At 36.1% G+C, this 27,439-nt stretch overlaps 1 protein-coding gene across 3 annotated transcripts in view; it reads left to right on the forward strand.

Moving 5' to 3' along the window:
• The window catches only part of NUP98 (nucleoporin 98 and 96 precursor), an 87,659-nt gene that overhangs the window by 16,824 nt on the left and 43,396 nt on the right, over window positions 1-27,439 (forward strand). The window contains exons 7-14 of one of the 3 annotated variants that reach the window (XM_052653299.1): window positions 782-962; window positions 2,281-2,441; window positions 2,585-2,722; window positions 4,244-4,382; window positions 11,763-11,855; window positions 18,135-18,275; window positions 22,989-23,122; window positions 24,744-24,931. In XM_052653299.1, coding sequence (XP_052509259.1) covers window positions 782-962; window positions 2,281-2,441; window positions 2,585-2,722; window positions 4,244-4,382; window positions 11,763-11,855; window positions 18,135-18,275; window positions 22,989-23,122; window positions 24,744-24,931 — 1,175 coding nt within the window. The remainder of the gene's footprint in view (window positions 1-781; window positions 963-2,280; window positions 2,442-2,584; window positions 2,723-4,243; window positions 4,383-11,762; window positions 11,856-18,134; window positions 18,276-22,988; window positions 23,123-24,743; window positions 24,932-27,439) is intronic. The other 2 variants (XM_052653300.1, XM_052653301.1) reach the window with 2 other exon arrangements.

A 27,439-nucleotide genomic window follows, 5' to 3' on the forward strand; every position in this document is an offset into this window, starting at 1 on the left:
AAATTCATAAGTATGTAGCATAGTATGTTTTACTAAGTGAATACGTCCAGGTAATCAGGTTCCAAATCAAGACACAGATCATTACCAGCATCCATAATGTCCCCTTCGGCCCTGCCACAAGTCACAGTCCTCCCCTCCCAGAGGTTAACACTATCCTGACTGCCCATGTTTTGCCCATTTTTGAACTTTATATAAATGAGATCTTGTGTGCTCTTAAGTGTGTCTGTCAAGATTGTGAGGTTTATCCATGTTGCATGAGGCTGTTCATTATGGCTGTGTAATTGTTTGTTGTACATTTTAACTGTCATCTCTGATTGTCTTCTGCATCCCAAATTGTGCTTGCTTCCTTGGAGTATACAGAAACACACTTAACTTGTGAGACAGAATTGTTGAACTTTGTTGCTTTTCCTAAGTTTTCTGAATTTCTCAGTATCCTCCATCTTTTAATCAGCTAATCTTCACATTTGGGCTGTAAGTGGATAGGATTATTGGCTAAGTGAAAGTATTATTGTCTATAAAAGAAAATTGAAATTAAGATGTGGTTGGTTGTTTGGCCTGTAGTTTTCATGGTAATTATGGTATGGATTTTAATGTCCATTATATGCTACTGAAAATCTTTTTCTATAATTATAATAATAAGTTAACCATTCCATAGTTTTCTGTTTTTTAAGTCATGGTTCCTATTTGAACATAGAAATTGAATACTAAATTCGAGTCTTTAGTCTCCTAAATAATTTTTTTGACTGTGTATAGATTTGGAAAATGTTTTCCCTTACTCTAGGAGCTTCGTTTGGAGGATTATCAGGCCAACCGGAAAGGCCCACAGAATCAGGTGGGAGCAGGTACCACGACTGGCTTGTTTGGGTCTTCTCCAGCCACCTCCAGTGCAACAGGACTCTTCAGCTCTTCCACAACAAACTCAGGCTTTGCATATGGTCAGAACAAAACAGCCTTTGGAACTAGTAAGCACTTGACATCATATTGGGCCCTTTTGAGGAGAGATGAACAACTAAAAGTAATACATAATTGTCATTTTTGTGTCTAAGTGTTATGGAGAAAAATGATTCGGGGGTCCTGAAGAATAGGAAATACCTGATATGTCTGTATGAGTGGGGAGAAATAATGGTATTAAGTGTATATAGTTAAGAAGGGCTTCACTGATAGGTGAAGTTTGATCAGTGACCTGTCTGAAGAAGATGAAAGATAAAGCTATACAGATTTCTGGGGGAATTCCAGCCAGAGGAAACTAGAAGTCTAAAAATCCTGAGTTTTTGCCAAATAGGAGAGAACAAGGGGAGGTACTGGAGGATGTAAGGAACTTCATAGGGCTTTGTAGGCCATTGTCAAGATTTGAATTATTGAGTCTGGAAGCCATTAGAGGGTTCAGGTAAAGCATAAGATTATGAATAAAGGATCATTCTGAAGGCTGCTGTATTAAGCATGTTGAATGGGGGCAAGGGTGGAAACAAGTCAGTTAGAAAAGTTGTTGCCCTATCCACATGAAAGGTGATGGTGACTTGAAGAGAAGGGTGCTGTGGTGATTGCTAAAAATGCCAGATTCTGAAACAAGCTTGAATGTAGAGCTGAGGAGATTTATTTATGGATTGATTTCATGTGGGATATGAAAGAGGGAAGTCTAGGATGGTTACTAAATTACTTGATAAAAGTATTACTTTTGTGAAAGTAATACATATATATGATATAAAATTCAAAAAATACAAAAAGTACATCACCAAACATCCTTTTTTTACCTCTAGCCACCAGTTTGCTTCTGTAAAAACAAGCAGATATTTTCTATAGAAACATATACAAGTGAATACATATTTAAGTGGCATTTGTATTCTTTTCAGTTTTGGTATTCTTTGATTTAGATTAGCCACATATTCATTAAATGTATCCTATGCTGGATACGTTGCTATAAAGAGACAGCCCCTGTTTTGAAGAAAAACTTACTCCAACAAGGTTAAAGTACCCACATACATTTTAAGTGTAGTGTGTTATCTTTGTGAAAGAGACAAAAAGCTCTCAGCTCACAAAGGAAGATTACTTAGCCCAGACTGGGTTCTTAAGATCAGAGTATTATTTTAGAAATTAGTCTGAACCAAATCTGGAATTAGATGAAGGAGGATGAAAAATGAAGTGGTTATCCAGTTTGAGTACTTAATGAATGTAGGGTAATTTAGGTATGTAATCAATAACAAACTATTGCAGAAACTAGATACTATGAGACTTCACATTCTGCCCAGCCCCTCAACCTTCCCATTTATTTTTTCTTGAAAGGTACAACTGGATTTGGAACAAATCCTGGTGGTCTCTTTGGCCAGCAGAATCAAACTACTAGCCTCTTCAGCAAACCATTTGCCCAGCCCACAACCACCCAGACCACTGGTTTTTCCTTTGGTAATACCAGCACACTAGGACAGCCAAGCACCAACACCATGGTAAGGAAACAAGTCTTATTGGTAGAGCTAAGTAATGGGGCTTCTATATATCTGTCATATAAACTTGGAAAAATGGCAACTATTATTAATATTCTAAAGACAACTATTTTAGGATATCTTGTAATCTAGATCACCTTTTTCAGGGTCTATTTGGAGTAACCCAAGCCTCACAGCCAGGAGGTCTTTTTGGGACAGCTACAAACACCAGCACCGGGACAGCATTTGGAACAGGAGCTAGTCTCTTTGGGCAGACCAGTACTGGATTTGGTGCTGTTGGTTCGGTAGGTTTTTATAATTCACTGTAATTTGAAGATGTATATAAAGCTGCTAAAGGAATTTCTAAGAAAAATTTGTCTTTTGGGAATTTCTTGGTGCTCTAGTGGTTAAGACTCGGTTTCACTGCCCGGGGAGTCAATCCCTTGTTGTAGAACTAAGATTCCATAAGCCACATGGCACAGCCAAAAAAAAAACCCCACAAAATGAAAAAAAAAAAAAAAAAAGCTGAATTTAAGAAAAGCAAAATCTGTCTTTCGAGTATTTTGGGGGAGTAATATTGTATGACTTTATACTGATAGTAACTGAAAGCTATTTAGTACCAAAAAATAGGTAACTTTATAATTGGTTTATTTTCAGAAACTAGGTTCTTATTGAAACTTCTTTGTCTCTTCTGAACTAACCACTCTCGTTGGTTAAATTGTTGAGTCTAAGTTGAGAGGCTTTTGCCCTTAAAATCAGATCATTTTAAATTCCTGTTTCTACCTTCTATTTTGGGTGATAAGTTGGTATCTTATTTGTTAATTACATGTTTTTGGTGTTGATCAAGTTACTAAAACTTTATTCTTAAGGTTTTCATGCTGCTGGAGGCTTAACTGAATTTTTTTTTTCTTGTTACGTCGTTTAAGGAAGACATTACTATTTAGGAGTACACGACTTAAAAAACAATAGTAAATACCTTTTAAAGAAACTAGGTGTCTATATTATGTGTCCATTATAACAAGCTTTGGACTCTAGTTTAAAAAAAAATCACCAGATCATGTGGTGGTTTTCATGGAGATTGAAATCTGTTATATCTTATTTGAGGTGAGAAATTGAGGAAATTATCTTTAAAAAATGCTTCAGAAAGTTCTTATTTTTTTAAACAACTTTATTGGGATGTAATCCACTTGCCATACAATTCACCCTTTTGAAGTTTAAAATTCTGTGGTTTCTAGCTTATTCACAGATTGTGCAACTATCACCATAATCAATTTTAGAACATACTTGGCACTCAAAAAATAAATGTCATCCCCATTAATAGTCACTTCTCATTTTCCCCCAGTCAGTTCAGATCAGCTGTGTATGTATTTACCTATTCTGTATATTTCATGTAAATGGAATCACATCTTTGGTGACTGATTTCTTTTACTTAGCATAATGTTTTCAAGGTTCATCCATGTTGCAGCTTGTTTAAATTTTTTACTGTAACTTTCTGCTGGCGTATTCAATACATGAGAACATTTTTGTTACCAGGTAAAAAATAATTTGACTGCCTTGTTACTTGTTTTTTTCTTTGTCTCACTGAAATACTACGTTTGGTGAGGCGTTACCATTAACTTCTCAGGCTAGGAGCATTCTGTTTTGTTAATCTTGCTCAGATTAGATATTTTTCTGAGAGCCGTTATTCATCCTTCTTCATACATTTTTCATAAAAATTATGACGTCTTCTCTCCCTTACCACAGACCCAGTCCAGTATACCTGATTTATCTGTTTAGAGTGTGTCTTACATACTACTTAAAATTGTCCTGTATTGTGTTCTTTTTAGACCCTGTTTGGAAATAACAAGCTTACTACGTTTGGAACCAGCACAACCAGTGCTCCTTCATTTGGTACAACCAGTGGCGGGCTCTTTGGTAACAAACCAACCCTGACTTTAGGAACCAATACAAACACTTCCAATTTTGGTACATACAAAAAGCAGGTTTGACTCTCTTAAAGTTACACTGACTATACCACACATCATTCTCCTGATTCATATTATTGGGAATATTTTAAAATTCGCAGGTAAGCTCTGGCTTGATAGCAGATTACAGAGGGAAAAGCTTAAACTCAAGGACTTGGGTTAAGATACCTGAAAGAGGTATAAATTGCCTTAACTATATTCTTTTGACTCCCTGCTTTGGATAAAATGGAATATTTAATGGACGCAGTAGAGGTATCTTGCAGAATGTTGGTTCTCTAATGGAGGTAGATTATTTTCAAAATAAGAAAACATTTTCATTGGATTACCTCATCAATAATTGAGAAACAAAAAGTGAAACACATTTGATTGAGATAACACATTGTTTTAGACCAAGTTCTTTCACACAGGGAGGTAGTGAACAGATGAGATTTGATGATTCCTTTTTAAACTTTTTGTTGTTGTTTAGTGTTTTGTTGTTTTTTGAGATTTGATGATTCTTATTGAAAGTTGAAGCCTTTCTGATTTGAGGGATTGTTCAGTAGTTTTCCTATAGTTGGCAAAAATGTTTTATTTTGAATACATATTCATTGGAAAAAAAATTGGACAATAGCAGGTAAGATTGAATGACAGAAAAACAAACTTTAAACTACTCTTCAGAAATATGCTGGAAATTTTTAAATTTGTTTAATAGAAACATTATTATTTTAACTATAAGTAAGTTTTCAAACAGATTGACCATATTTTGAGTTAAATTAGTCATGGAAAGTTCATTTCATTACCAAAGGAAATAGTGATTGAAATACTTCTTTAAAGTATTTCATGTACCAGACATAACATTAGGCTCTGGATATCTAGTGGGAGATGAGTACAAGCATATGGTTATTTGCCTTAAGTCAGCAGTTAAATTTTTTCAGTGAGTTTTTTAAATGATCTTGTACTGGAAAAAGAGGCTGCATTAAATATCCATTGGAATGGTATATGTTTTCATAGAAAGAGGAGCTATGTGAAGGGGATAGATAAATCTTTGTCAGGTACCAGTTCTTAAATTAATGTATTAAAACGATTTGAGTTTTATAACCCCTTTCATTGTTATAAAGTGAAGTGTGAAGAGTGAAGTTGTTTATTCATTCCTAGTAATGTTTATCATTCTACCTATAGACATTCTACCTTTTTGTCTGTATTCCACGAAAGAATGGTCTTGAGACAGTGGACTTGGGTAGCATGGATATCAGTTTTGTGTATTTGTTTCTTATCTATGAAATAAGATGAGAAAGATACTTAAGGGTTAAAATCAGTGTTTTTCAGCCTTTTTAAATCACTGTCATTCCCTTTTCCTCAGGGATCCTTTGTAGACCTTCTTCCCCCTTATTAATCATCTGCTCACCTCATGAAATTTTAATACCACGTATATTCTGTGTTATTTGTTTAGTACTGTGGCTCTTTGGAAGACCATAAACCATTTTTAATTGATGATAATTGCTTTACAATATTGTGTTGGTTTCTGCCATACAATAACTTGAATCAGTTGTAGCTCTATATGCCCTCCCTCTTGAACCTCCCTCCCCCTTAAGAGGTAATTTTGTTCCCTTTGAAAATGAATGTTTTTTTGATAGCACAGCCTGAGCGGAGGATTGGAGACTGATCACCTCCTCTTGGCAGAGAACTCGAATTCTGGTTCTGGTCTGGTCTGATTTCTGGTAGAGCTGAGTTCCAGTCCTCCCTTCTCTGGAGGCCCAAGGAAAAGTCCCATAATGCCTGGGTATCTGTAGGTGGCAGGAGACGTCTGTAAGGACACCCCTTTTACCCCACCTCTGCCGCCGCCTCCCCCTTCTTCTTTCAACCTGGCTTCCTTTCCTTCCTTGAAATCTTTGACTTGGATCTGAAGTTCTAGAGACTGTATTCTTGTATTTAAGTGCTTCCCTTGTGGTGCAGAGGTTAAAGCGTCTGCCTGCAATGTGGGAGACCTGGGTTCGATCCCTGGGTCGAGAAGATTCCTTGGAGAAGGGAATGGCACCCCACTCCAGTATTCTTGCCTGGAGAATCCCATGGACGGAGGAGCTTGGTGTGGGCTACAGTCCACGAGTTGCAGAGTCAGACACGACTGAGTGACTTCACTTCACTTGATGTTCAGAATTAAATATATTCTGTCTCTGACAAGGTATTTGTGTAGACTACTTGATTTGGAAATGAAAACTCTCATCTTTATTTGATGTGCCTCACTAACTTATGTGCTGAATTGTCCTTTTTTTTTTTTTAATCCTTAATGCTGACCTAGTGCCTGGCATAGAGTAGGTGCCCACTAAAAGTTTATTAATGAGTAAGCCCTGAGAGGAAAGACTCCCAAGAAATACAGATTGCAGGGTGACAGGTTTTGTTTTACTCTTGGGTGAACTTAAATCATTCCATTACCACCCTAGAGGGATCTAGATCTAAGTGAGACTTTCTTTGATATTCCTCTTGTCTTGGGAAGCTGTCAATTTGATAATGTGGGCAGAGATACTTTTCTGATTTGGAAATAAGTCATATAACAAATCTGGAAATGGAATAAGGTTGCGCAAAGATTTATTGCATTGTTGTATCATCATTAGTTGCATGTTACCCAGTATGGGATTGTGTTTCATTATGGTAATGATAAATCCAGAGTTTAAAAGGTTGGAATACTTGATACAATTGATGTTGCCACACCCTTAAGTCATTCTTTAGAGTCATCTGTTCCTTTTCTTAGTAATTATTCCTAACAAGGACTAGTTTAAGATGACTTCCCTGGTGGCTCAGATGGTAAAGCGTCTGCCTACAATGTGGGAGACCTGGGTTCAATCCCTGGGTTGGGAAGATCTCCTGGAGAAGGAAATGGCAACCCACTCCAGTATTCTTGCCTGGAGAATCCCATGGACGGAGGAGCTTGGTGGGCTACAGTCCATGGGTTGCAAAGAGTCTGACACAACTGAGTTTAAGATTGAGTACATGACAGTGTCAGTTTCTGAATGGAAGGAATAGAATAGAATTGTTTTAGGAGAGAAATTACAGGCAGGATGTCAGCACTGGTGAGCAACAGTTAGAGAGGTTGAAGATCTTTTGAATATTGATCTTTTGAGTATTCAATTCAGTTCAGTCGCTCAGTTGTGTCTGACTCTGCGACCCCGTGAACCGCAGCGTGCCAGGCCTCCCTGTCCATCAACTCCTGGAGCTTTGAGTAAATTATTGGTTATTCATGCTACATGGGTAAGGTTTGAGTTATTTGTACATAAACATCTGATTTTTTAAAGCTTTTTAAAAAATTGATACATAGACATTACATTATGTTTCAGATGTTTAATGTCATAGTCAAATATTTGTATATATTGTGAAATGTTTACCACAGTAAGTGTAAGTAACGTCTATCATCAATAGAAATTTTTTTTCTCATGATGAAAATTCTAAGATCTCCTACTCTGTTCAGTTCAGTCGCTCAGTTGTGTCCAACTCTTTGCACCTCCATGAACTGCAGCACACCAGGCCTCCCTGTCCATCACCAACTCCCAGAGTTTACTCAGACTCATGTCCATTGAGTCAGTGATGCCATCCAACCATCTGATCCTCTGTCATCGCCTTCAGTCTTTCCTAGCATCAGTGTCTTTTCCAGTGAGTCAGTTCTTCACATCAGGTGGCTGAAGTATTGGAGTTTCAGCTTCAGCATCAGTCCTTCCAATGAGTATTTAGGACTGATTTCCTTTAGGAAATCCAGGGCTCCTTTGGGATGGTTTAATCCCCTGCAGTCCAAGGGACTCTCAAGAGTCTTCTCCAACACCACAGTTCAAAAGCATTAATTCTTTGGCGCTCAGCTTTATAGTCCAACTCTCACATCCATACATGACTGCTGGAAAAACTATATATACCTACTCTGTTAGCAACTTTCAGATATACAGTGCAATATTTTTAACTATAGTCAGCATGCTATGCCTTAAAATCCCAGGAGTTATTTTATAGCTCTAAATTTGCCCCTTTTGACTCTCCTTCACCCATTTTGCCCATCACCCTCCCTCTGCCTCTGGCAACCACTGATATGTTCTCTGTATTAGTGAGCTTATTTTTGTTGGTGGTGATTTTGTTTTTTAAGATTCCACAAATAAGTGAGAACACTTGTCTTTGTCTTGTGTCACTTATTTATATTTGATTTTCTTCGCCTTGCTTAATTCACATAGCATTATGCCCATAAGGTCTCTCCATGTTACACAGATGCAAAGTCGTCTTTGTATTTTGTAGTTAAACAATATTTTGTTACACATATATACCATGTTTTCTTTACCCATTCATCCATTGATACACACTTAGGTTGCTTCCATATCTTGGCTAGAGTAAATAATGCTGCTGTGAATATTGAGGTACATATTTCTTTTCAAATTAGTGTTTTCGTTTTCTTTGGGTATATACCCAGGAGTGGAATTGCTGAACTGTAAGGTAGTTCTATTTTTAATATTTTGAGAACCTTCCATACTATACTGTTTTCCATCATGGCTGCACCATACATTCCCACCAACACTGTAGGAAGGGTCCCCCTTTTCTCCACATTCTCACCACCACTTATTTATTGTATGATTTCATTTATATAAAATGTTCAGAATAGGCAAATCCATAGAGACACAACATAGATTGCTGCTTGCTCTGGGGTTAGTGGGGGTGTTGAGGGGATATGAAGAGCAGCTGCTAATGGGTACTGTACTGGGTCAGATAGCACCCCCCACCCCCAATTTAGAACAAAAATGTTCTAAAATCAGTTGTGGTGATTTTGCACATCTTTGTGGATATACTAAAAACCAGTAAACTGTACATTTTAAATGGATGAATTTTTTGGTATGTGAATTACATCTCAATAAAGCTGTTACTAAAAATATTTAAAGCTATAAAGAAATACTGAAGAACAAACAAGGTCCTTGAGTAATCCCAACACAAAGAACTTCCACTTTCAGTCAGTATATTGAGAGTTAAATACTGCTGCTGCTAAGTCACTTCAGTCGTGTCCCGACTCTGTGCGACCCCATAGACGGCAGCCCACCAGGCTCCCCGTCCCTGGGATTCTCCAGGCAAGAACACTGGAGTGGGTTGCCATTTCCTTCTCCTTACCAGCACTTATTATTTGTTGTCTTTTTAGGTGGTAGTCGTTTTGACAACGGTGAGGTGATGTCATTGGCTTTGATTTGCATTTCACTGGTGATTAGCTATGTTAAGCATCTTTTCATGTACCTGTTGGTCATCTGTATGTAGTATTTTGAAAGATGTCTGTTCCTGTCCTCATTGCATTTTTTTAATTGGATTTTTTTTTTGCGATTAAGTTGTGTGAATTCTTTATGTAGTTTGAATTTTAGCCACTTATCATATATATGATGGGCAAATATTTTCTCCCATTCCGTAGATTGCCTTTTCATTTTGTTGTAGTTTCCTTTGCTGTGCAGAAGCTTTTTAGTTATAGTCCCACTTATTTATTTTTCTGTTGTTGCCTTTGCTTTTAGTGTTAGATCCCAAAATCGTGACCAAGACAGATACAGAGAAACTTACCCCTATGGTTCCTTCTAGGAATTTTATGATTTCAGATCTTGTGTTCAGGTCTTTAATCCATTTTGTTTATGGTATAAGATAATGGTCCAGTTTTATTCTTTTACGTGTGGTTGCCCAGTTTTCCCAATGCCATTGGTTGAAGAGACTTTCCTTTCTCCATAGTATATTCTTGGCTCTTCTGTTGTAACTTAACTGATTGTTGATTAATTGTTCTTAATTTTAACTTAAAGTTGTTTTGAAATAACTGAGTTGATAAACCTTTGTCAGTGAGAATCTGTGGAAATGTGTGGTATAAACAGTGTAAGTTGGGACTTATTTCCCTCCTGTGGGTTTGAGGTAGCTCACGAGTATCTTGTTTTCTGCTGTTAATGGGACTGGAAGATCTTTTTTGGTAAAATTTTAACTCAGGAAAACAAAGAACATCTCCAGTACATATTCTGTTTTTTTTTTATTTTGTTTTGTTTTTCTTTAAAGAAAATTGATTGTGCTTGAGCAGGCAGTACTCCATTTTTGTGGCATAGCTATTAAGACAATTGAAAAGATTTAATGAATGCATGAATTAAATATATTGGAAGTATGTCAGATTACTTGCTTAGATTTTTAAATGACATTAGAAATATGTTTTTAACTGTTTAATTAAACTTTTTTTCTTTGCATTTTTAATTTAGATGTAAATTCAAAACTGGCATGACACAGTAAAATATTCTTAGTTGGTGACACTGATATATATTCCAAAACACTTCATTCTAATGTGTTTTGAACTTGTTCACCTCCATGATACCTTTATAAAAGACTTCACATGTTTCACAAGCAGATTTTGCTGGCCAGTGGTTAGTTTCTCCCTCTTATCAAAAGAAATTAATGGTATGTTCATTAGCTGTTTTGTTGATGTTTAGCTCCAAAAGGAGCACAGAAAGTGTGGACATATGTGAACAAAGGAGAAGTAATAGCAGCAGTAGGTTGATATGTACATGTCTTTGTGGGGAGACCTGTGGATTTTAGAAGGGAATCACGGGATTTTCTTTAAACAGTGGGTCACCGTGAAAGGATGGTTTTGTTCAACTCTCCATCATCTCTGATAATGAAATAATTCAACTCAAAGTTATTCGTAGATATTATTCATTATCTTTTTTTACTGTTAGCTAGCTGAGTCTTTGTGTGCTTCTATAAGCTGATTGAATTTGACACCATTAAAGCTTCTCAATGTGTGATTACAGCCACACATTACTATCCATACAGGGTCCATCTGTTCAAAACAAAGCCTGCTGTAGAGATTTTTATAGGTAATCTTCACTTAGCGAGAATCTTTAGGTTCAGTGAAGTGTCTTGGTTGACGTCTTATTTTTCAGTGAAAATTAGAGGGAATTATTTTTCTTCTATTAATTAAGCATGAAGCATAGAATGGAGGCTTTGAGAGGACTTTTCTCATGGTCCAGGGATGTGGGTTTGATCTGTGGTCAAGGAACTAAGAATCCCACATGCCAAGCTATAACTGAGACCTGAGGCAGCCAAATAAATTAACTAAATTTAAAAAGAACAATGGAGGCTTTGAGTCTTACAAAGGGAATGTTGCCCAAGCTCAAGCACAATCACTTTGCTTTAATACTGGGTATTATCGTATACTTGATTAAGTCTAAAGTGTAATTAAGTAAATAGGAAGACTGTGGGGTCTATTTATGGTTATCAAAAAAATTTTTTAAGTTAAATTAGCCTGCCATTTAGGATTTCTAAATGTCAAAAAATGAAAGGATACAAAACTTACAGTCAGACTGCTTTGTTTTAAATTCCCTTGTACAGGAAATTGAGAATTGTGTTAAAGTACAGTCTACTCACTCTTGTGTCCTCCTAGGATTCGGCACAAATACCAGTGGGAATAGTATTTTTGGAAGTAAACCAGGACCTGGCACTCTGGGAACTGGGCTTGGCGCAGGATTTGGAACAGGTAACGGATTGTATCAGGAGACTCAGCAAGTGATACAACTTGGCTTTCCAACTGCTGGAACTTAAGGCTTTTGTTTCATCATATGTATGAAAATAAGAGGCCTATAGATTTTCATTTTCACAAATGGATTTATAGAACATTCCTATATGCTTTACCAGGCTTTAAAACACTGGCTCATTTATCTTAGAAGCTGTATATTCAATTCCTTTTCTACAAAATGTTCTCTGATAGTCCTGGTCTCCCTGGGATTTTCAGTACTTAATGTGAGACCTGTCAGTATGATGACAAGTCCCTGAGACCCTGAACTGTTAAGTAAGCTTTATTACCCTAATAATAATGCAGCAGTAAGAGCACATGCTGAAATAATTAACATATAGATTGAGGTTTTGCAAGGTCTGTGCATGCTTTTCCATTCTTCTCACTTTGTTATGGAGCTAAAATGTCAAGCCTTTGTCTCCATTTCTGCCATTGATAATTGTTTTTCAATGCCTTTGAAGACCTTGTTTCTTCTACCTACCCAGCTCTTTTAAACAGTTGGAGAGGGTGATGGTCGTGAAATGAGTAAGTGCTTACAGGGTAATTTAAGCATATAGTTTTGTCTACGTCCCCAATTCATCTCACCATGGGGAGTCACTTAGTTGCAAACCATTTATTTCTGTGGTCTCTGCTTCTGTTGTCATCTGTCATCTCCTTTTTAATAGAACCTCATTTTGTACTCTCTGAACTGTTTCCCTTTGTTTTCTTTTTAAAAGAAAAGATATCATCTCCTTTTTAATAGAACCTCATTTTGTACTCTCTGAACTGTTTCCCTTTGTTTTCTTTTTAAAATAAAAGATATAAAGTCTTAAAAAGTCAGTAACAGAAGTAACATGAAAAGCCCACCCTTTTCAATAGTGAAGTAACAGCTATTGAAAGTTTGGCATGTGTATTGTCAGACTTCCTTATATACACTTTTCATATATGTATATACACACATATATGTTTGTATGCTGTATGTGTACAGCATACCATTTTTGTGATATTCTTGAAGCCATGTCCTACACCAGTGTTTTTTAAACCAAAGGCTGAGATATATCAGGTGATATAATATTAATGTAGTTAATTGCAACCAGCATTCTTTAAAATGAACTAGAATTAAAAAATCATTGTATATTGCAAGGTTTGATTTAACTTTTAGTTTTATATATGTGTGTGTTTTGGGTCTCAGTGTGTTTCACATGATGTGCTGTGGTCAAAAATGTTTCAAACTGAAAGCAGGCTCCATATTCTGTATTCTTTGTTTCATTTTTTTTTCATTTCCCATGACATTTTGGGCATATATTTTTTCTTTGGGTTGGTATATGTAGATCTAACTCACTTCTTTAAAAATAACTGTGAAGTGTTCCATTGTATACATATATATATACACATACAACACATGAGTAGTTAAATATACCATAATTTGTTTGACTTTTCTCTTACTGATGGTCACTTGAATTATTTGATTTTACTAGCAGTGCAGTAGTGGAGATCTGTGTTATAGCATTTTGTGTATGATAGTGTTACTCTAGGATTGAATTGGGAATTGTCAGAAGATACACATATTTTTGAATTTTGGTCAGTCTTGCTAATCCTAATTTGCCTTCCACAAAGAATGCCGGTTTGCATTTTTGCTCATATTTTATAAAAATGCTCCCTTTTTCATACCCTTTCCATATTGTTTGTTTTCTTCATCTTTGTGTGAATGATAGTGAAAGGTGGTAGTTCTGATTTGCACTGTGCTGATTACCAGTGAGGGATACCTTTGTGTATGTTTACTGGCTGTTTGCATCTTTCAGTTCTCTATTTATATTTGGTCTTTGTTTACTGTTGATAATGTTTTATATATTGTGGATATTAAATCTTTTTGGTTGTATGGAAAACTTTTTGAGCTTTTGCACTTACTCAAATTCACAACATATATTTTGCAACAAATGAAAACTAAAAATCTGTGGGTTTTTGTACAATGTGTTCCTTAAACTTAAGCAGAATATAACTTCTGACATCAGTGTTCTTGTCTAATCCCAGAGGAAAGATTAGCTTTGGTGTGGGCCTTTTCAAGGTAGTTTTGACTCTAGCTTATGAACTGTAAACCTAAGCTTGGGTAAGGTGCTACTCCAATGTCTGTTACCAGATATTTCCACTCTGTCTTTATCATTTAATTTTGTTTATGGTATCTTAAAGTACCAGTTTTATTTTTATGTGGTCAAAAGTTGTCATTCTCTGCACTTTGGTTTCTGGGTCTTGCAGACTATGATTTGCAGTACTTTATCCTGTAGTACAAGATTATAAAGTGCTCTATAAGTCTTGATGCTGTTGTCTTCAGTTCCACAGTAATGTAATATCTCAGTCTTTTTGTTTGTTTGAATATATTTGGTTTTCCTTGAACAGCTGAACCTCACGAACAGTGAATCTCATTTTCATTGCTGTTACATAGTCCTAATTGATGCCTTGCCCATAGAAACTAAAAACCAAATACAATCAATAAAGAACTTTACACCCCTAATCATAGCACCAGTAGATGATGTAGGGAAACAAGAGTTGTGATCACTGAGTACACACTATTGAAATTCTTTGATGGTTGCATCTTCTAAAGCAGGCTTTTGTCTTTGAGAGGAATGTGTCTAGATACTATTAGGTATGCATACCCTCATTAGTAAATTCTGCATTGCATGATATCACAATTAGAATAACATTGTAGCTTTGGACTATGTTTTGAGGAATGCGAAAGTTACTCAGTTGTGTCTGACTCTTTGCAACCCCATGGACTATATATAGTCCATGTAATTCTCCAGGCCAGAATACTGGACTGGGTAGCCTATCCCTTCTCCAGCGGATCTTCCTAACACAGGAATCGAACTGGGGTCTCCTGCATTACAGGCAGATTCTTTAACAACTGAGCTATCAGCTATCATATCAGCAGTTGAAAATGTTCTTTACCAACATTTCCCATGTTTGAAGGAAACATTAAGCCTTTGACTGTGTGGATCACAATAAATTGTGGAAAATTCTTAAAGAGATGGGAATACCAGACTACCTTACCTGCCTCCTGAGAAGCCTGTATGCAGGTCAGGAAACAACAGTTAAAACTGGACATGGAACAACAGACTGGTTCCAAATTGGGAAAGGAGTACATCAAGGTTGTATATTGTCATCCTGCTTATTTAACTTACATGCTGAGTATATCATGTGAAATGCTGGGCTGGATGAAGTGCAAGCTGGAATCAAGCTTACCAGGAGAAATATCAATAACCTCAGATATGCAGATGACACCACCCTTATGGCAGAAAGTGAAGGAGAACTAAAGAGCCTCTTGATGAAAGTGAAAGAGGAGAGTGAAACAGTTGGTTTAAAACTCAGCATTTAAAAAACTAAGATCGTGGCATCCTGTCCCATCACTTCATGGCTAATAGATGGGGAAACAATGGAAACAGCAAGAGACTTTATTTTGGGGGGCTCCAAAATCATTGCAGATGGTGACTGCAGCCATGAAATTAAAAGACACTTGCTCCTTGGAAGAAAAGCTGTGACCAGCCTAGACAGCATATTAAAAAACAGAGATATTACTTTGCTGACAAAGGTCTGTCTAGCCAAAGCTGTGGTTTTTCCACTGGTCATGTATGGATGTGAGAGTTGGACTATAAAGAAAGGTGAGCGCCGAAGAATTGATGCTTTTGAACTGTGGTGTTGGAGAAGACTCTTGAGAGTCCCTTGGACTGCAAGGAGATAAAACCAGCCCATCCCAAAGGAAATCAGTCCTGAATATTCCTTGGAAGGACTGACGCTGAAGCTGAAATTCTAATACTTTGGCCACCTTATGTGAAGAACTGACTCCTTGGAAAAGACCCTGATGCTGGGAAAGATTGAAGGCAGGAGGAGAAGGGGATGACAGAGGATGAGATGGTTGGATGGCATCACCTACTTGATGGACATAAGTTTGAGCAAACATCAGGAGTTTGCTGATGGACAGGGAAGCCTGACGTGCTGCAGTTCACGGGGTCACAAAGAGTTGGACACGACTGAGCAACTGAACTCAACTAGCTAAAGGGGTATTCTTATATAGCTTCTTGCTTTGAGTGATAGATTTTCAAACTCATGCTTCAACGGAAGTACATTTTCATGTAACTTAGGCCTTTGGGTACTTCATGACTAGTAGGCTGTAGAAACTTTACATGTACAAATACATAAATTTTTTGTACACTTAGATTTAAGTGACCAATCAGTATAAAATGTTATAGTATTCTTTGACATGAATTTTTTTTTCTCCCAGTGTGCTCAGATTAAGGAATACTCATTAAATTATGGGTGGGTCAGTTTCTTGTTTCACAGAGATAGTAACTGTTTCACAGGGATATCAGTAGTATGCCATTTTCTTGGTAATTGCTTAGTAATATTACTAAGGAGTTTTAGTTTTTAATATTTTCAATGAAGTAGTGATAAGTTTAAGGGGGTGTGTATGTCTAAGTCGCTCAGTTGTGTCTGACTCTTTGCAACCCATGGAATGTAGCCTGCCAGGCTCCTCTATCCATAGAATCTCCAGGCAAGAATAGTGGAGTGAGTTGCCATTACGTTCTCCAGGGGATCTTCCCGACCCAGGAATCAAACCCACTCTCCTGCTATGTGGGATTTAGTAAAGTTTGTTAGACAAAGATATACAGAATAATCAACCCAAAGCTAATATGTTCTGACATTCTGATGTATATAATTACATTCTGACATTCATTAGAAGGTCTCAAAGGAATATATTTTTACTAATTCTTTGAGCATACTTGAGGTTTTTAAGAACATTGTTACCATGGTGCCCCCAGTATATCTTCCTTATGATTCCTACAACAAATCATGAATATGACACATTTCATAAATTGACATCACATCAGAGTATCCCTCAACTTGTGTAAGTCTTTTAATTATGCATTTTTATTATTTTGTAGGCTTTACTGAAATACAGTGATTTTTAGACTATTTCCTGATTCTTCCTTCAGGGCTAATGCAAATACACACCCATCCAGAACAGAAATTTTTATCCATTTTATATATTCAGGTTTTATGTAAGCTTTTATTTAGGGGTAAGGAGGTGTTTGTTATCTGGGCGAAAAAAAAGAACCCTGAAATGTTTGTTCTAAGCTATGTCCTTTGAAGGAATAATATATTTTTAGTTTTTCTTCGGATTTTCACCAGTTTCTAATGGGTTAAGTCTTATTCCCTGTTTCAAAACTGGGTTTTTAAAGATGAAATAATTCCATTGCTGTATTGTTATCTTCTTAACATTATTAATGAGGTTGAACAGTTTGGGAATGTTTTGTCCATTTTGGAGTCACCCTCATTAATTTATATTGTATGCTTCTCTGTGTATAAACTGCCTGTCCTTTTTTCTGGTTGCATCTCATAGCTGTTTCTATTCAATATTTTTGATATCCCAAGTATATATGGTTGAAGTGATTTTCCTGGTAAACCATATCTCTGTCAGGAAGCATTGATATGTTGAAAGGAACTTCAGATCTTCCAAATTGCCAATAACTATAACTTTTTTGAGAGTGGCAGGCTAGTGGAAAAGTACCTTTAATTTATGCCAGTAGCTTATTTAAAAACTGAATTCTCCCCATTTTACACTTTAAAAAATCACTACCAACAACACAGTTCATAAACATGATTCATTAGGCTTTAATTGGTTCAGTTGAATGTTTTGATTTGCAGATGCTGAAATTTAGGGGAGAAATGACAATTTTAAAAAGTTACAAATCTGTTTTTACTATACAGTAGCAGTTAGGAGCCCTGGCTGGTTGTCAGATGCATTGAGGTTTGAAATCTGGTTTTACCACTTACTGCATTTGTGACTTTGAACTAATTTATTAAACCTTCCATTTTCTCTTCTGGAAAATAGGGATAATAGTTCTTACTTCAGATTTGTAAAGGTTAAATGATATGATAGTAGCTAATATTTAATGGATGTTAGTCTCTACCAGATTCCTAAATGCTTAGTATATGTGTATTATTTTAATCTTAGGATAAATATCTAGGCTATATATTATCTCATGTTATAGTTGAGGAAGCTGAAGCACAGAGAGGTTCAGTATTTTGCCTCTGACATATCTAAATCAGCACTGCCTGGCATATAGGTAGCATTTACCGTATTAGCTTTTTTTGTTGAAATGAGTGGTTATTATGAAGTTTCCAAATGTATTATATTTTTAAGTAACTGACCTCTGACAGAACATTCAAAGGATCCTCTGTGGCGCTTTTTCTTTCCTCTTGTCTCCATAGCTCTTGGTGCTGGACAGGCATCTTTGTTTGGGAACAACCAACCTAAGCTCGGAGGGCCCCTTGGTACAGGAGCCTTTGGGGCCCCTGGATTTAATACAACGACAGCCACTTTGGGCTTTGGAGCCCCCCAGGCCCCAGTAGGTAAGTGTCAGTCACTTTAGAAGGCTTTTCTCAGTTTATTTCTTGCTAATGCTTAACTTGCTGACTTGAATTTCCACGCTACCCTATTCCGTCCTTCCTTAAGCTGTACTTACATACAAGTCATTAAACAATCATGTAGTGTGGAAGGAGTTAACAATAGATCCTGGTTTTGCCCGCTTCCTCACTTCTAGGCTTACGCCCCCAAAGAAACCACTTTTGTTGCAGCTTTTAATTGATCTGGTGTATAAATAAGTTCGTATCTGTAAGTGATATGTTTATATTGCTGTATTTTGCTTAAGTCTACATATATTTAACTTGTTAATGATAGATGAGAATGTAACTCAGTGATCAACCTCTGTTCTTTCTTCACTTCTCCCAGTATATCTATGTGTACTGAATTCCTTAAGTTTTATATAATAGTTTTTCATATTTCATTCATTGAATATCCCTTCCCAGTTTTTGTGATGTCTGCCTGCCACTTTATTATTTCTAACTTAAAATTAACTTACTTTGTGACTTACACATCTTGGTTTTTTTTTTTTTAATTGTCCTTTTGTTTCTTTATTTTTTTGTTTTCTTGGCCACGCAGCGTGGCATGTGGGATCTTAGTTCCCTGACCAGGGTTTGAACCTGCATCCCTTGCGTTGGAAGCTCAGAGTCTTAACCACTAGACCATCAGGGAAGTCCCTTAAATACCTTATTTTAAAGAAAATTATATTTTACCAAAAATAAGAAACTGATATCACCTGGCAGATACAGAGTAACTGAGATGGATGAAGGAGAGGTATAATCCTCATGTTTTGTTTTTTATTTATTTATTTTTTTAATCCTCATGTTTTATAATCCTCAAAATCACATTTTGAGAAGCCTTTGCAAATTTAAGCCATGTCCTTACATACTTTTCTTACTCTGTCAACTAGGAGATAGTATTTCTTGAGTCTCCGTGATCAAGTAAGGCTAATAGTACCCTTCCTTACCCTTCTTTTTCTCTCATTTCTTTGCCCTTTTTATATTTTTGTATTAACAAAGTACTTTCTCCTAATACTTACAGTCTTCTTTTCTTTGGGGAAAGAATAAAAGTTGTAAAGGAACACAGCTATAACTATGAAAACATTGCTACTTAGCCACGTAAGTTGTTCTTATACAGCTATGTCTTTCTCCTGGAACTTCTAATCGTTTTTTTTTCCTTGTGTTACCTGCCCATATCACTTTACATTAGTCCCAAATTCTTAAGGGTGGTACCAGAATTCTTTTACCTCATTCTTTGATCTCTCTGTCTTGTAGCAATATGAACTTAGGCCTTATGAGCAATATGAGCAGTAGGCCTTCAGCATTGCTCTGGGATATTCCCTTCAAGTCCACTCACTGGAAACTGATATGTCTTGGATATAGGTTTTTTCTCTTTATTTCCTAAATTTTCTGGAATGTATCTTCAAGTTAAAGTTATATGAAAGATAAACTTTGACTGCTTACAGTTCAGAAAACATCTTCATTTGTTCCATACACTTATTATGAAACTCTGACATGAAAGTAATTCACCCTCAGAACTTTGACTGTATTTCTTGCATTAACCGTTTCTGGTAAGTTTCATGCCTTTCTGAAACTTGTTCCCCCCACCCCCACAAACATTTAGGATTGTCTCTTTGTTCTGAAATTTCTGTGATTTGCTTATACCTTTTTTTTTGGGGGGGTGGCCACACTGTGAGTCTTGTGGCATCTTAGTTCCCCAACCAGGTTTCAAATATGGGCCCCAGTAGTGAGGGTGCTGAGTCCTAACCACTGGACTGCCAGAGAATTCACAGACCTTTTCTGTCCTAATGTTTGATTTTTTTTTTAACTCCTGTTTCTACTTTCTACAAGGTTTTTTTTATTGTCTTCTGAATCATCTTTTTGGATTTTTACTGTTTTTCTCATTCTCTGAAAGTTCCTTCTTTTAAGCATCCTGTTCTTAGGTGGAATTTTTCGTTAAAATTCTGATTAGGAAGATGACAGGATAGAGCAGTTGTTTTGTATATATACTTTGTATTGATTATTTTTCACAGTCTCACTTTCTCAAATGTAGTATTCTTAAATCACTAAGCTTTCTGGGATTAGGGCAGAAAGTCCTCATTTTGACTATTATCCAAGATACAGTTTACTTTCTTCTGCTTTATCTCTGTGTCCACTTCTTTCCCTAGACATTTGTTATGTTTTCTCATCCATTCATTTACACCTTCCTATTCTTTGTTTTTATGTGTCATGTAGATAATTTACTTTGTTGTAACCATAGATTTTAATTAGGTCTCTGAAGGTACTAGAGATTAATTAGAACTCTTAATTTCTGTATGAAATATTAAAATCAGTTTTATCATTAAAAAATATTTGTTTTATTTCTTTTCCTTAGTTTTTATTTCAGTGAGAGGTAGCACAAATATCGTAACCTGCTATTTTTACTTAGATAGCTTTTGATTGGTTTTTAAATAATCCATCTTTTCCCAAAGCCAGTTAAAACTTCCTGACATGAATTTGATATTGTAGTTACATATAGTCGTGTTACTGCCCATTTAAATTTAGGTATATTGATTTAGAATGCACGTCTTTTGCATCACAGGATCTGAAAGGTGCTTTAGAGCTTGTTGGAGTCTCTTACTTAAAAGCATCAGCTGTGGTGGCTTCTTTACATGTCAGTCCAGTACATTGTTCAGGTAGTTTAGAAACCAAAACCTGCCTTTTTAGAGTTTCAACTCAGTGGTTCTGTTCTTAGAGTGGGAAATGGCAACCTACTTAAGTATTCTTGCCTGGGAAATCGCATGGACAGAGGAGCCTAGAGGGGTTCTCCTTTTACTTCCTAAACCCAAGCAAGATCAGTCTCCTACAGCTTCTTTGTGGTAACCCTGTTGCCTTTCTTTCAATTAAAGTATCAATTTCTTCTGTTCTCAGAAAACTTGATTTTTAATCCTTCTATCTCTTTAATCCTTTGATCATGATGTGATTTCATGTTTTCAACTTTTATAGCCAGAACTGACTATAACACCAGTCAATGGTACCTCCACTAATGCTTATGTTTGCTTATTCTCTTATTTTTGCTAACTTATCAGCTCTTTTCTGTATTTGAAATAATCTAGTTAACATAGAGTGGATTTTATATTTAAACATACAGAAATAAAGATATCCTTGCACACATTCCTAATTATGTTTGGATTAGTTGAGAAGTTTTTGTTTGAGCATGTCCAGGAAAGGTGACCTATACTTGTTAAATGCTGGTCCTAATCAGTGTTGTTTTTTTTTTAATTTTAATACATAATTGATTGTCAGGTGACAAACTGATTAGTGAATATTAGAGTTCTTTAATAAAAGTATTCAGGCTTTCTTCAGTCTCGTTGTATAGTCCGCAGAAAAACATCCTGTTGTTGGGTGGTCCTGTGTATCAAAAGCTACTTCCTATATATTTTTCTCAGCAGTAGTCTGAAATTGGATTTAGGAACTTTCTGAGCACAGACAATTTATGATCTTCAAATTGACATCTCCCCTGGGTTTCACACTCCTGAGCAAATTTGTACTCTCTCCTTATACATCAACATACAGTGTTTTAGTATTGAGTGAATACATCCAGTTTTAAGAAAGCTCAGTTTGACTAAGGTGGATCTACCTCCTTTTCATTAATTTTACTTTAATTTTCTGTTCTAGGTTTGTTGTTGGTGCTACTCTTATCTTTCTCCCCCCTGTTTTAACTTTTTCAAAATCTTTTTGTTTATGGTACCCCCTTTATATTAATTATTTTATCATATTTTGGGTTTAGCCTTATTTTAAATGTTTATAAAGAAAAAAGTATTTTATTTCTAAAAATGAAATCACTGTGATTTTATTTTTTATCAGTATTTGGTTTTGAAATATTTATCTTGCAAAGAAGTTCCTTGATCAGTCAAGGTGCAGTGCAGATAGTTGTGGGACTACTTGTTGCTGGTTTCTTTTTACTGTGTACAGTTGTAGATCATTGTTCCTGTCTCTCATAAGGACGAAATACAGCCATTTTCACTTTTGTTTGCTTCCTCAGTGTTCTTTCTTCCTCTATGTTCTCAGTGTACTTAATATTTTTTATTCTGGAACTTTTCACTTATTGAATCAAAGATACCTTATTTCCACATTGTCATTTTTAATATCTACATAATCCATCATGTTGATGAATCATGATTTTTGCAAGTGTTAATGTCGGACATAGGTTGTTTCCAAGTCTTGACTATTGGAGATAATGTTCGGTGAACACTTGCAAACATCTGTTTTCTTTCTAGTTTAATTCTGTCTTTGGGTTAAAGTTCCATGATTGAAATTATTAGGTTAAAAAATATAAAAACAGTACTTGCTCTGTGTACTGTCATTGTTTCTTTTAGACCAGTTAAACCAATTTGCAGTGTTTCTGAAAATCATACTGTATCCCTTTTTATACAGCTGTGCCATTGATAAGTAGATATAAAATGTCTTCAAGATTGTTGTGGTTTACATTTGATTATTAACAATAATGAATACCTCAGTAAAATTTTATGTGTGTTATTTCTTGTGAAATGCTCCTCATATCTTTGATCTTTTAGATTGTTTGATTTTCTTCACAGTTTGCTCCTCTGCTCTCTACCAGTAATGCTACTGAGTGAGTCTGAACATTTTGAAGGGAGCCTTGAGTTCTCTTGATTTAAGGCAGTGGATCCTTGAACTGATCCTTTTCTTTCCTTTTTTACAAAGCTTTGACAGATCCAAATGCTTCTGCTGCCCAGCAGGCTGTTCTCCAACAGCACATCAATAGTCTGACATACTCACCTTTCGGAGACTCTCCTCTCTTCCGGAATCCCATGTCAGACCCTAAGAAGAAAGAAGAGGTAAATTTAAGGGAGTTTCAATAAAATCAGTTCTCAGAGTAGGAAAACTTAGGTGTAATTTTTTTTTTAACTTAATTTTGATTGGAGGACAGTTGCTTTACAATCTTGTGTTGATTTTGTAATGAAGTTTTTAAGTCACTTTATTTATGCTTTTCAGTAGGCCAGGGGTACAAAAAAAAACTAAGTTATTTTTGTATCTGGAAGGCAGTATGACAGTGAAAATGAGTGTTAGACTGAGGCAAAGGCTGAGACTTTTTAAGGCTGAGCCCTGAAATAAATCAGATATATACTCTTATAGTTGAGCAAACTAAGATTCTTGGAGGCTGATTTCTCTGGCATCATAATGTCTTTCTTTTCTTCTAATGTCTTAAATGGCAAATCAGAATTTTTTTTTCCTGACTTCTGCATAGCATTGTCTTAGTCTCGTAGGCTTTAGAAATGATCTTCTGCTCACTGTGGTGTGGCATTGAAAGTAGTCTTTGGTCCATTTAATCCTTATTTTACCACTTACAGTCTGTGAGATATTGGGCATCTCTTTTTGCCTCTCTTAATTTCATCTGTAAAATAGCAATAGTAATTCTATTCAGTGTTGAGAATTAAAATAAGTTGCTCAGTATACAGTATTATTTAGTCATTTATGTCTGACTAGTCATTGTGTTCAGCACTGAGGGTACCTAATGAAAATAAACAAGAATATTTTCTCTAAGAGCTTGCTATCTAGTGAGGACGATCAGACTTGTACATTATTAAATTTACCCAGCTTTAGTTTAGTATATGCAGTAATAGAGTGCATCAGCTGATGAATGGATAAACACAGTGTTGTATATCTATATGATGGAATATCATTTCAGCCATAAAATGGAATGAACTAACAATACATGCTACAGTGTGAATGAATCTTGAAAACAATACTAAGTTAAGTGAAACATAAAGACAATGATTTCTTTTATATAAAATGTCTAGAATACACAGATCCATAGAGACAGTAGATTCATGCTTGCCAAGAGATAAAGAGAGGCATTAGGAGGCACAGGGTTTCTTTAAGTTAATGTCTATATATTTTTCAGTGATGTATATTGCATAAAAGTGGTTTATGGCTGTGTCTCAGTTTTTCTTGAAGATGTTTTATTTAATTAATGAATAATAATAAATAATTTAATAAAAATAAGCTTAGAATTTTGATGTTATATTTTCTTAAAATGAACATAAATATTGTCATCTTTGTTTTAGAAAGCAAAACAATTGCAGGCTTCTCTCTTTTGTAAGATGAAGAGAAATACACAAGGTATATTAATATGTTCTGTTAAGACATTTTGATTTGTGAAGCACTTCAAATGGAATGTCTCGATTATGTTTTGGAACAAGTCAGACAAACCCATTTGAAATGGGGTTGGTGAGATGAATGAAAATCAGTTGTAGAGAAATAAAGGCAGTTTAATTAGCAGGCACACATTCATACAAAGTTGGGTGAGAAATCCTTGTGTTCTGGGAGCTGAGACTCCAAAAGGTATCTAGTTGGTAAATGGCAGAGATGAGATGTGAAAGCTAGTCTTCTGGTGTTAGGGCCAGTACCAAACTTGAGTTAAACTAGAGCTATCCTTGATTTTTTTTTGTTTTTCAGAGATTGAAACCAACAAATCCAGCAGCCCAGAAGGCTCTCACTACACCTACTCATTATAAACTGACACCCCGCCCTGCCACCAGAGTCCGACCAAAGGCTTTACAAACAACAGGCACAGCCAAGTCACATCTTTTTGATGGACTGGATGACGATGAGCCATCCTTAGCCAATGGAGCATTCATGCCCAAGTGAGTTTATCTGTTTTACGTATGATAGTGTATATGTTTCCATGCTCCTCTCTCCATTCAAGAATATACTATTTTTTTACAACTCAAATTGGCCAAACTAGTTAAGAAAAAACCTCTCTCTTTCTGTATTTTATATATATATATAATATATACATGCACACACACATGTGTTTCAACTTTCATAATACAGATATTAAATAATAAACAGAACACAGGAAAGTATATAGAAGAGTTGGTAAATATTGAAAATCATAAAGTATACACACCTGCCTTATTAGAGTGTTGGTATATATATAGGGGGGAAAACTGAAGAAAAATACATACCAAAGTATTAACAATAGTTGTTATCTGGAGATGTAATTTTAGGGCATTTCATTTCAAAGTTTATTTTTCTAGAAATAATGTACACACATACATATACACACACACAGGCTTTTTTCAAACATCAAGTACTTTTCTAATCATAAAGCTTTTTTTTTTTTAAGGCTTTGGGGGTAAAATGAGAGGTCATCTCTTGTAGTTTTGTCTATGAGTGTTAATAAAGTATGAAAAATTATCACTCCTTTTTGTCCCCATAAGAGTATAGTGGACTGCTGCTTAAGAAGAAACAGAAGCCCAATTTTATACATTTCTTAGAGTATCATTGGATTATTTTGAAGGCAGGGACTGTATATTATTCCTGTTTATGTCCCCAGCATTTAACACATTGTTTAGTATAGAGTAGATAAAAAGGGCTTAGGTTCACCTTGTTTAGTTCAGTCATCAGATCAGCGACTTTCAGGGCAGTATCACCAGGTCTTATAATCTACAAGTATGATATACAAATAGAAGGAATTGGAGTGGAAAGGCAGACATTTCAGACGTACCCAGTTCACCTGTCGCGTCTCCTTGATTTACTTCTCTAGTTTTATTGTTGTTGTTCAGTTGTTCAGTCATGTCCGACCCTTTGTGACCCCATGGACTGCAGCACACTAGGCTTCCCTATCCTTTACCATCTCCCAGAACTTGCTCAAACTCCTGTCCATTGAGTCGGTGATGCCATCCAACCTTCTCCTTCTTGGTCATATCCTTTTCCTCCTGCCTTCGGTCTTTCCCAGCATCAGGGTCTTTTCCAGGGAGTTGGCTCTTTGCATCAGGTGGTCAAAGTATTGGAGCTTCAGCTTCAGTATCAGTCCTGCAGTGAATATTCAGGACTGATCTCCTTGCAGTCCAGGGGACTCTTTGAAGTCTCCAACACCACAGTTCGAAAGCATCAATTATTCCGTGCTCAGCCTTCTTTATGGTATAGCTCTAACATCCATACATGACTACTGGAAAAACCATAACTTTGAGTATACAGACTTTAGTCTGGAAAGTAATGTCTCTGCTTTTTAATATGCTGTCTAGGTTTGTCATAGCTTTTCTTCCAAGGAGCAAGAGTCTTTTAATTTCACAGCTGCAGTCATGGTTCTAGTTTTACTCCTACTTTACTAGTTGCTCCTCCTGTCTCCCTTGCTGGTTCTTCCCTCTTCTTTCTGATTCCTAGGCTCAGCTCTTGATCTCATGATCTTTATTCACTTCCAAAGTGATTTAATATCTGTAGTCATTTATGTCTAATTCTCAAACATTTATCTCCAGGCTAGACCTCTCCCAAACTTCAGAGTCTTATATCCAATATCCAGCCATACTCAACATCTCCACTTATATTTATTTCAAAATTAATGTGTCCAAAGTTGAACAAACTCTTGATTATCTCCTTCAAAGCTGTTCCACCCAAAGCCTTTCCTATTGCATGTAATTGCATTTCTATCACTCTAGTTGCTCAGCCTAAAATTTTTGGAATCGTCATTGACTTCTACTGTACATCTGATATCTAAGCCTTTAGCACATCTTTGTTTTACCCTCAAAAATTATCCAGAATCTGACCAATTCATACCACATTCACTGCCACTAATTACCTTAATCCAGGGCACTATCATCTCTTGATTGAATATTACAGTATTCTAACTAATCTTTCTGCTTTTATCCTTGTTTCTTTGCATTCTATTCTGAAATACAGTTAATAGTGATTCTTTTAAAGTGTAAATCAGACCACATCACTCTTGTGTCCAAAACTCAGTAGTGGTTCATACTTCAGCCTATAAAAGCCAAGTTGCTTATAGTGCCCTCTAAGAACTGACCTTCCATTACTTCTGTAAGCACATCTACTACTGTCTTCACTGTTGCAGTTCAGTTCGGTTCAGTTGCTCAGTCATATCTGACTCTTCGCAACCCCGTGGACTCCAGCACGCTAGGCTTCCCCATCCATTACCAACTTCTGGAGCCTACTCAAATTCATGTCCATCACGTCAATGATACCATCCAACCATCTCATCCTCTTGTCGTCCCCTTCTCCTCCTGCCTTCAGGCTTTCCCAAAATCAGGGTCTTTTCCAGTGAGTCATCGGTTCTTCACATCAGGTGGCCAAAGTATTGGAGTTTCAGCTTCAGTATCAGTCCTTCCAGTGAATGTTCAGTACTGACTTCCTTT

The sequence above is a fragment of the Budorcas taxicolor genome, chromosome 15, assembly GCF_023091745.1.
Source record: "Budorcas taxicolor isolate Tak-1 chromosome 15, Takin1.1, whole genome shotgun sequence".
In the NCBI taxonomy this organism is placed as follows: domain Eukaryota; kingdom Metazoa; phylum Chordata; class Mammalia; order Artiodactyla; family Bovidae; genus Budorcas; species Budorcas taxicolor.